The 10,409-nt window shown below is 55.3% G+C and overlaps 1 protein-coding gene across 1 annotated transcript; it reads left to right on the top strand.

Moving 5' to 3' along the window:
* Window positions 1-979: 979 nt before the first annotated feature.
* LOC140108724 (tyrosinase-like) lies at window positions 980-2,788 on the top strand (the record flags this gene model as incomplete). Its single annotated transcript, XM_072131917.1, has 2 exons — window positions 980-1,037; window positions 1,925-2,788. Coding segments are annotated over exons 1-2 (885 nt in total), but the record flags the coding sequence as incomplete, so codon positions are not given.
* Window positions 2,789-10,409: the final 7,621 nt, after the last annotated feature.

The following is a 10,409-nucleotide window of genomic DNA, read 5'->3' as shown; positions in this document are numbered from 1 at the left end:
CCGGTCCATAACCGGTTAAACAATAGAACTGACCTAATGTACCTGTACTAATATACATTATCTTTATAATTCCAACTATTCATGTTCTTTTTACCATCTGATAATACGTAGTTTGGTTTCTAGTCATACGCATGCGCAGTGGTGATCATTCTTATCACCTGGTATGTATTTCCTCTTGTGTCTCACATGTATTGTTAGGACCATGACTAAGAATGTAATGTAATCATTCGAAACGCGTAGGTCTTTTTGGGTCTCCGGACCGTATGTCTTTTTTGTCTTTTTTATAAATGGATTAAATAAACTTCTACAGATTTTTTTATCAGTCTACTTGAAATTTGGAGCGCTGGATGTGTTCATCTTTTGGATTCTTGGTTTGCTGCTGGCGATCGACACGGCTTTCTTCATCCGAGCACCCTCCACCACAAGACTATGAACTCTACATATCGGTGCAGACGTGAGTGAGCTGACCCTTCCTTTTTTCTTTTGTAATCCTCCAGTTGGGACGTCATGGAAAAAATCATTTGATAAATAAAAATTCTGCTGCTTTACCCGGTCATCAGCCGCATCTTATGTACAGGGTCCAGGCTGAAAGTGGCTGCGGAGGAGCCGGGGGCTTGGTGTATATCTGGTGTTTGCCGGATAACAGACGGGAGGAGGACACAGGACGGATAAGTAAGGGGAGAGGTGACATTTCATGCAGTCAGCGATGTGATGCCTAAGGAGATGGGATCTAAGTCTTAAACCATCCACCACCACAGCAGACGCTCCTTTACTCTCTTATTGGGGGTGGACATTATTGCTATTTTGTGAATCCTGAGGCTTGTGACCTCTTCACTTTGTGTCTGTGCTATGATTTCTCTACGTCTTTAGCGTCTGACTTTTCCCCTAAGGGCGTTGGATTCTGGAAACATCTTCAGAGACCTGTAGACTTGGCAGGGTTCACTATTTGACTTCTTTATTCCCTTCTGTTTGTTGGTAATCTTCTTGCATCATGTACTGCACTAGACGCTTCGGAGATGGCAGCGACAGGGTGTGAGGTAGGACATCTGCTGATCTGGGGGTCCTGGTGATTCATCTCATGCCACTTGTGGGGACAAGGACTGGTCCTGTAATGCAGCTGTGGTGGGGGAATACACAGAGCATTGGTTACATGTGAGCTGGAAGGACAATATTCCAATATGTCATGATCTCCTCCAATGTCCTACTGAGGGCTGCACCTGGGGCTCTGACGTGTAATGGTACAATGTGGTCATCTGGCATCACTGTATGTTCCACGTTATGGTGGAGGACATGGGGCGTCTGTGTTGTGTATGGTCTGCAGGGTCACTGAGGTCACTTTGGTCGGTGTCGCAGCAATACATGTGTGGCCTGTAGGATGACCAGGACATCTGATTTATGGAAAGGACAGACAATTTGTTAATGGGAGGAGGTGAGGAGACATGAACGAGGAGGACTTAAAGGGGATTGTATTAAGCCTATTGAGAAATCTGGGTGACAGAGATATACAAGACAAGTCTCTCATATGCTACATATGGGATGTCATCTGCCAGCAGAATAGATCCTAAAAATCCTCCTGCGTCTGGCCACCACGGTACAAAACTTATACCAAACTTAGTCAGTGATGGGTGCAGGATTGTAAACCAGTGGTCTGTCCAGTTCTACCACCTCCTCTTCTGCCGACCGATTTCCACCATAGAGGTCACCTGCACAGAGAAGGTCCATCCATGTATTACTGAGGCACTATGTTACCACATCCAGTAATGGAGCTGCAGATGTTGTAGACCTTCCCCAATAAGGTATTAGTGCCCCATAGACCACCCTGACAAGGGAAGACCCTAGCATGATGGCTGCATACATGGTGACTTATGCAATGTCACCTTCACATGTTCACTGACCACCATATATTCTCATTGTTGTTCTGCAGGTTGTCACCACTGCCTTATCTACTGATGACCAAACCATATCTATTAGATGTATTGTTTGGATTTTCCCAGTCTACGTGTTCCTCACCCTTGGGTTATCTAATGTGGAAAGCCAGTTTCCCCGAGCCTGCACCACTGATGAGACATTGAGTAGTAGAATCTGCTGCCCCCCATGGCGTGGAAGCCCCTGCGGTGAACACGCTGGGCGTGGAGAATGTTCCACTAAACATGTTCAAGCATATGGCCAGGACTCAGAGGTTCCTTATGAATACAACCAATGCCGTGATGACCGCATCGACTGGCCTTCAGGTTACTACCAGCATTATTGCAGATGCAAAGGAAATTATAGTGGTTACGACTGTGGAGAATGCAAATATGGCCACTATGGAAAGAGATGTGACCAGAAGAAGATACTGGTCAGGAAAGAGATCCGGGAGCTGAATGTGATTGAAAGAGAAAAGTTCCTGAGATATCTGAATCTGTTGAAAGACACCACCAGTTCGGACTACGTCATACTGGTGGCCAGAGACAGGAAGGACCCCTCCACCTTTATGTTCAGGAATGCCTCCATTTATGACTTGTGCACCTGGATCCACCACTACAGCACGAAGCCCATCCTCCATGACTGTTCTTATGCTGGCATGCGGGACTTTGCCCACCAGGGACCTGCCTTCACCACCTGGCACCGTTTGCTGCTCCTCTTCTTGGAAAGACAGATCCATCTATTGACAGGAGATGACTGCTTTGCTCTTCCGTTTTATGACTGGAGCAAAGACAAAAACTGTTCCATCTGCTCTGATGAGCTTTTAGGCAGCAATGATAAAAAAGGGAATATTCTGGAAAGCTCCTCCTTCTCCTCCTGGGGGGTAAGTGTCATCAATGGATGATAACGGGATGAATCCTGCTCCTTCTCCAGGGTGGGGTGAGTGTCACATGTGGCTGATGACTGGATGACTCCTGCTTCTCCTCCTGGGGGGTGAGTGTCACATGTGGCTGATGTCTGGATGACTCCTGCTCCTCCTCCTGGGGGGTGAGTGTCACATGTGACTGATGTCTGGATGACTCCTGCTCCTCCTCCTGGGGGGTGAGTGTCACATGTGGCTGATGACTGGATGACTCCTGCTCCTCCTCCTGGGGGGTGAGGGTCACATGTGGCTGATGTCTGGATAACTCCTGCTCCTCCTCCTGGGGGGTGAATGTCACATGTGGCTGATGACTGGATGACTCCTACTTCACCTCCTGGGGGGTGAGTGTCACATGTGGCCGATGTCTGGATGACTCCTGCTTCTCCTCCTGGGGGTGAGTGTCACATGTGGCCGATGTCTGGATGACTCCTGCTTCTCCTCCTGGGGGGTGAGGGTCACATGTGACTGATGTCTGTATGACTCCTGCTCCTCCTCCTGGGGGGTGAGTGTCACATGTGGCTGATGTCTGGATGACTCCTGCTTCTCCTCCTGGGGGGTGAGTGTCACATGTGGCTGATGGCTGGATGACTCCTGCTTCTCCTCCTGGGGGGTGAGTGTCACATGTGGCTGATGGCTGGATGACTCCTGCTTCTCCTCCTGGGGGGTGAGGGTCACATGTGGCCGATGTCTAGATGACTCCTGCTTCTCCTCCTGGGGGGTGAGTGTCACATGTGGCTGATGGCTGGATGACTCCTGCTTCTCCTCCTGGGGGGTGAGGGTCACATGTGGCTGATGTCTGGATGACTCCTGCTTCTCCTCCTGGGGGTGAGTGTCACATGTGGCTGATGTCTGGATGACTCCTGCTGCTCCTCCTGGGGGTGAGTGTCACATGTGGCTGATGGCTGGATGACTCCTGCTTCTCCTCCTGGGGGGTGAGGGTCACATGTGGCTGATGGCTGGATGACTCCTGCTTCTCCTCCTGGGGGGTGAGGGTCACATGTGGCTGATGTCTGGATGACTCCTGCTTCTCCTCCTGGGGGTGAGTGTCACATGTGGCTGATGTCTGGATGACTCCTGCTGCTCCTCCTGGGGGTGAGTGTCACATGTGGCTGATGTCTGGATGACTCCTGCTCCTCCTCCAACGGGGGTGAGGGTCACATGTGGCTGATGGCTGGATGACTCCTGCTTCTCCTCCTGGGGGGTGAGTGTCACATGTGGCCGATGTCTGGATGACTCCTGCTTTTCCTCCTGGGAGGTGAGTGTCACATGTGGCCGATGTCTGGATGACTCCTGCTCCTCCTCCTGGGGGGTGAGGGTCACATGTGACTGATGTCTGGATGACTCCTGCTTCTCCTCCTGGGGGGGGGGGGAGGGTCGCATGTGGCTGATGTCTGGATGACTCCTACTTCTCCTCCTGGGGGGTGAGTGTCACATGTGACTGATGTCTGGATGACTCCTGCTTCTCCTCCTGGGGAGTGAGTGTCACATGTGGCTGATGTCTGGATGACTCCTGCTTCTCCTCCTGGGGGGTGAGGGTCACATGTGGCTGCTGGCTGGATGACTCCTGCTTCTCCTCCTGGGGGGGGGGGAGGGTCACATGTGGCTGATGTCTGGATGACTCCTACTTCTCCTCCTGGGGGGTGAGTGTCACATGTGACTGATGTCTGGATGACTCCTGATTCTCCTCCTGGGGGGTGAGTGTCACATGTGACTGATGTCTGGATGACTCCTGCTTCTCCTCCTGGGGAGTGAGTGTCACATGTGGCTGATGTCTGGATGACTCCTGCTCCTCCTCCTCCTGGGGGGTGAGGGTCACATGTGGCTGATGTCTGGATGACTCCTGCTTCTCCTCCTGGGGGGTGAGTGTCACATGTGACTGATGGCTGGATGACTCCTGCTTCTCCTCCTGGGGGGTGAGTGTCACATGTGACTGATGGCTGGATGACTCCTGCTTCTCCTCCTGGGGGGTGAGTGTCACATGTGACTGATGTCTGGATGACTCCTGTTTCTCCTCCTGGGGGTGAGTGTCACATGTGGCTGATGGCTGGATGACTCCTGCCTCTCCTCCTGGGGGGTGAGTGTCACATGTGGCTGATGTCTGGATGACTCCTGCTTCTCCTCCTGGGGGTTGAGTGTCACATGTGGCTGATGGCTGGATGACTCCTGCTTCTCCTCCTGGGGGGTGAGTGTCACATGTGGCTGATGGCTGGATGACTCCTGCTCCTCCTCCTCCTGGGGGGGTGAGTGTCACATGTGACTGATGGCTGGATGACTCCAGCTTCTCCTCCTGGGGGGTGAGTGTCACATGTGGCTGATGTCTGGATGACTCCTGCTTCTCCTCCTGGGGGGTGAGTGTCACATGTGGCTGATGTCTGGATGACTCCTGCTCCTCCTCCTGGGGGGTGAGTGTCACATGTGACTGATGTCTGGATGACTCCTGCTCCTCCTCCTGGGGGGTGAGTGTCACATGTGGCTGATGACTGGATGACTCCTGCTCCTCCTCCTGGGGGGTGAGGGTCACATGTGGCTGATGTCTGGATAACTCCTGCTCCTCCTCCTGGGGGGTGAATGTCACATGTGGCTGATGACTGGATGACTCCTACTTCACCTCCTGGGGGGTGAGTGTCACATGTGGCCGATGTCTGGATGACTCCTGCTTCTCCTCCTGGGGGTGAGTGTCACATGTGGCCGATGTCTGGATGACTCCTGCTTCTCCTCCTGGGGGGTGAGGGTCACATGTGACTGATGTCTGTATGACTCCTGCTCCTCCTCCTGGGGGGTGAGTGTCACATGTGGCTGATGTCTGGATGACTCCTGCTTCTCCTCCTGGGGGGTGAGTGTCACATGTGGCTGATGGCTGGATGACTCCTGCTTCTCCTCCTGGGGGGTGAGTGTCACATGTGGCTGATGGCTGGATGACTCCTGCTTCTCCTCCTGGGGGGTGAGGGTCACATGTGGCCGATGTCTAGATGACTCCTGCTTCTCCTCCTGGGGGGTGAGTGTCACATGTGGCTGATGGCTGGATGACTCCTGCTTCTCCTCCTGGGGGGTGAGGGTCACATGTGGCTGATGTCTGGATGACTCCTGCTTCTCCTCCTGGGGGTGAGTGTCACATGTGGCTGATGTCTGGATGACTCCTGCTGCTCCTCCTGGGGGTGAGTGTCACATGTGGCTGATGGCTGGATGACTCCTGCTTCTCCTCCTGGGGGGTGAGGGTCACATGTGGCTGATGGCTGGATGACTCCTGCTTCTCCTCCTGGGGGGTGAGGGTCACATGTGGCTGATGTCTGGATGACTCCTGCTTCTCCTCCTGGGGGTGAGTGTCACATGTGGCTGATGTCTGGATGACTCCTGCTGCTCCTCCTGGGGGTGAGTGTCACATGTGGCTGATGTCTGGATGACTCCTGCTCCTCCTCCAACGGGGGTGAGGGTCACATGTGGCTGATGGCTGGATGACTCCTGCTTCTCCTCCTGGGGGGTGAGTGTCACATGTGGCCGATGTCTGGATGACTCCTGCTTTTCCTCCTGGGAGGTGAGTGTCACATGTGGCCGATGTCTGGATGACTCCTGCTCCTCCTCCTGGGGGGTGAGGGTCACATGTGACTGATGTCTGGATGACTCCTGCTTCTCCTCCTGGGGGGGGGGGGGGAGGGTCGCATGTGGCTGATGTCTGGATGACTCCTACTTCTCCTCCTGGGGGGTGAGTGTCACATGTGACTGATGTCTGGATGACTCCTGCTTCTCCTCCTGGGGAGTGAGTGTCACATGTGGCTGATGTCTGGATGACTCCTGCTTCTCCTCCTGGGGGGTGAGGGTCACATGTGGCTGCTGGCTGGATGACTCCTGCTTCTCCTCCTGGGGGGGGGGAGGGTCACATGTGGCTGATGTCTGGATGACTCCTACTTCTCCTCCTGGGGGGTGAGTGTCACATGTGACTGATGTCTGGATGACTCCTGATTCTCCTCCTGGGGGGTGAGTGTCACATGTGACTGATGTCTGGATGACTCCTGCTTCTCCTCCTGGGGAGTGAGTGTCACATGTGGCTGATGTCTGGATGACTCCTGCTCCTCCTCCTCCTGGGGGGTGAGGGTCACATGTGGCTGATGTCTGGATGACTCCTGCTTCTCCTCCTGGGGGGTGAGTGTCACATGTGACTGATGGCTGGATGACTCCTGCTTCTCCTCCTGGGGGGTGAGTGTCACATGTGACTGATGGCTGGATGACTCCTGCTTCTCCTCCTGGGGGGTGAGTGTCACATGTGACTGATGTCTGGATGACTCCTGTTTCTCCTCCTGGGGGTGAGTGTCACATGTGGCTGATGGCTGGATGACTCCTGCCTCTCCTCCTGGGGGGTGAGTGTCACATGTGGCTGATGTCTGGATGACTCCTGCTTCTCCTCCTGGGGGTTGAGTGTCACATGTGGCTGATGGCTGGATGACTCCTGCTTCTCCTCCTGGGGGGTGAGTGTCACATGTGGCTGATGGCTGGATGACTCCTGCTCCTCCTCCTCCTGGGGGGGTGAGTGTCACATGTGACTGATGGCTGGATGACTCCAGCTTCTCCTCCTGGGGGGTGAGTGTCACATGTGACTGATGTCTGGATGACTCCTGCTTCTCCTCCTGGGGGGTGAGGGTCACATGTGGCTGATGTCTGGATGACTCCTGCTTCTCCTCCTGGGGGGTGAGTGTCACATGTGGCTGATGTCTGGATGACTCCTGCTTCTCCTCCTGGGGGGTGAGTGTCACATGTGGCTGATGGCTGGATGACTCCTGCTTCTCCTCCTGGGGGGTGAGTGTCACATGTGGCTGATGGCTGGATGACTCCTGCTTCTCCTCCTGGGGGGTGAGGGTCACATGTGGCTGATGGCTGGATGACTCCTGCTCCTCCTCCTGGGGGGTGAGTGTCACATGTGGCTGATGTCTGGATGACTCCTGCTTCTCCTCCTGGGGGGTGAGGGTCACATGTGGCTGATGGCTGGATGACTCCTGCTTCTCCTCCTGGGGGGTGAGGGTCACATGTGGCTGATGGCTGGATGACTCCTGCTCCTCCTCCTGGGGGGTGAGTGTCACATGTGGCTGATGGCTGGATGACTCCTGCTTCTCCTCCTGGGGGGTGAGGGTCACATGTGGCTGTTGTCTGGATGACTCCTGCTTCTCCTCCTGGGGGGTGAGGGTCACATGTGGCTGATGTCTGGATGACTCCTGCTTCTCCTCCTGGGGGGGTGAGGGTCACATGTGGCTGATGTCTGGATGACTCCTGCTTCTCCTCCTGGGGGGTGAGGGTCACATGTGGCAGATGTCTGGATGACTCCTGCTTCTCCTCCTGGGGGGTGAGTGTCACATGTGGCTGATGGCTGAATGACTCCAGATTCTCCTCCTGGGGGGTGAGGGTCACATGTGGCAGATGTCTGGATGACTCCTGCTTCTCCTCCTGGGGGGTGAGTGTCACATGTGGCTGATGTCTGGATGACTCCTGCTTCTCCTCCTGGGGGGTGAGTGTCACATGTGGCTGATGTCTGGATGACTCCTGCTTCTCCTCCTGGGGGGTGAGGGTCACATGTGACTGATGTCTGGATGACTCCTGCTTCTCCTCCTGGGGGTTTAGTGTCACATGTGACTGATGTCTGGATGACTCCTGCTTCTCCTCCTGGGGGGTGAGTGTCACATGTGGCTGATGTCTGGATGACTCCTGCTTCTCCTCCTGGGGGGTGAGTGTCACATGTGGCTGCTGGCTGGATGACTCCTGCTTCTCCTCCTGGGGGGGGGGAGGGTCACATGTGGCTGATGTCTGGATGACTCCTGCTCCTCCTCCTGGGGGGTGAGTGTCACATGTGACTGATGTCTGGATGACTCCTGTTTCTCCTCCTGGGGGGTGAGGGTCACATGTGGCTGATGGCTGGATGACTCCTGCCTCTCCTCCTGGGGGGTGAGTGTCACATGTGACTGATGTCTGGATGACTCCTGCTTCTCCTCCTGGGGGGTGAGTGTCACATGTGGCTGCTGGCTGGATGACTCCTGCTTCTCCTCCTGGGGGGGGGGGGAGGGTCACATGTGGCTGATGTCTGGATGACTCCTGCTTCTCCTCCTGGGGGGTGAGGGTCACATGTGGCTGATGGCTGGATGACTCCTGCCTCTCCTCCTGGGGGGTGAGTGTCACATGTGACTGATGTCTGGATGACTCCTGCTTCTCCTCCTGGGGGGTGAGTGTCACATGTGGCTGCTGGCTGGATGACTCCTGCTTCTCCTCCTGGGGGGGGGGGGAGGGTCACATGTGGCTGATGTCTGGATGACTCCTGCTCCTCCTCCTGGGGGGTGAGTGTCACATGTGACTGATGTCTGGATGACTCCTGCTTCTCCTCCTGGGGGGTGAGGGTCACATGTGGCTGATGGCTGGATGACTCCTGCCTCTCCTCCTGGGGGGTGAGTGTCACATGTGGCTGATGTCTGGATGACTCCTGCTCCTCCTCCTGGGGGGGTGAGTGTCACATGTGGCTGATGTCTGGATGACTCCTGCTTCTCCTCCTGGGGGGTGAGTGTCACATGTGGCTGATGTCTGGATGACTCCTGCTTCTCCTCCTGGGGGGTGAGGGTCATATGTGGCTGATGTCTGGATGACTCCTGCTCCTCCTCCTGGGGGGTGAGTGTCACATGTGGCTGATGTCTGGATGACTCCTGCTTCACCTGGGGGGGTGAGTGTCACATGTGGCTGATGTCTGGATGACTCCTGCTTCTCCTCCTGGGGGGTGAGTGTCACATGTGACTGATGTCTGGATGACTCCTGCTTCTCCTCCTGGGGGGAGAGGGGGGGGGTCACATGTGGCTGATGTCTGGATGACTCCTGCTCCTTCTCCTCCTGGGGGGTGAGTGTCATATGTGGCTGATGTCTGGATGACTCCTGCTCCTCCTCCTGGGGGGTGAGTGTCACATGTGGCTGATGTCTGGATGACTCCTGCTTCTCCTGGGGGGGTGAGTGTCACATGTGACTGATGGCTGGAAGACTCCTGCTTCTCCTCCTGGGGGGTGAGTGTCACATGTGGCTGATGGCTGGATGACTCCTGCTTCTCCTCCTGGGGGTGAGTGTCACATGTGGCTGATGTCTGGATGACTCCTGCTTCTCCTGGGGGGAGTGAGTGTCACATGTGGCTGATGTCTGGCTGACTCCAGCTTCTCCTCCTGGGGGGTGAGTGTCACATGTGGCTGATGTCTGGATGACTCCTGCTTCTCCTCCTGGGGGGGTGAGTGTCACATGTGGCTGATGTCTGGATGACTCCAGCTTCTCCTCCTGGGGGGTGAGTGTCACATGTGGCTGATGTCTGGATGACTCCTGCTCCTCCTCCTGGGGGGTGAGTGTCACATGTGGCTGATGGCTGGATGACTCCTGCTTCTCGTCCTGGGGGGGGGGGGGGGAGGGTCACATGTGACTGACGTCTGGATGACTCCTGCTTCTCCTCCTGGGGGTGAGTGTCACATGTGGCTGATGGCTGGATGACTCCTGCTTCTCCTCCTGGGGGGTGAGTGTCACATGTGACTGATGGCTGGATGACTCCTGCTCCTCCTCCTCCTGGGGGGTGAGTGTCACATGT

Source organism: Engystomops pustulosus, unplaced genomic scaffold (genome assembly GCF_040894005.1).
Source record: "Engystomops pustulosus unplaced genomic scaffold, aEngPut4.maternal MAT_SCAFFOLD_174, whole genome shotgun sequence".
NCBI classification, from domain to species: domain Eukaryota; kingdom Metazoa; phylum Chordata; class Amphibia; order Anura; family Leptodactylidae; genus Engystomops; species Engystomops pustulosus.
The sequence above is the reverse complement of the archived record's forward strand: the minus strand, read 5'-3'. Positions and strand labels throughout refer to the sequence as shown.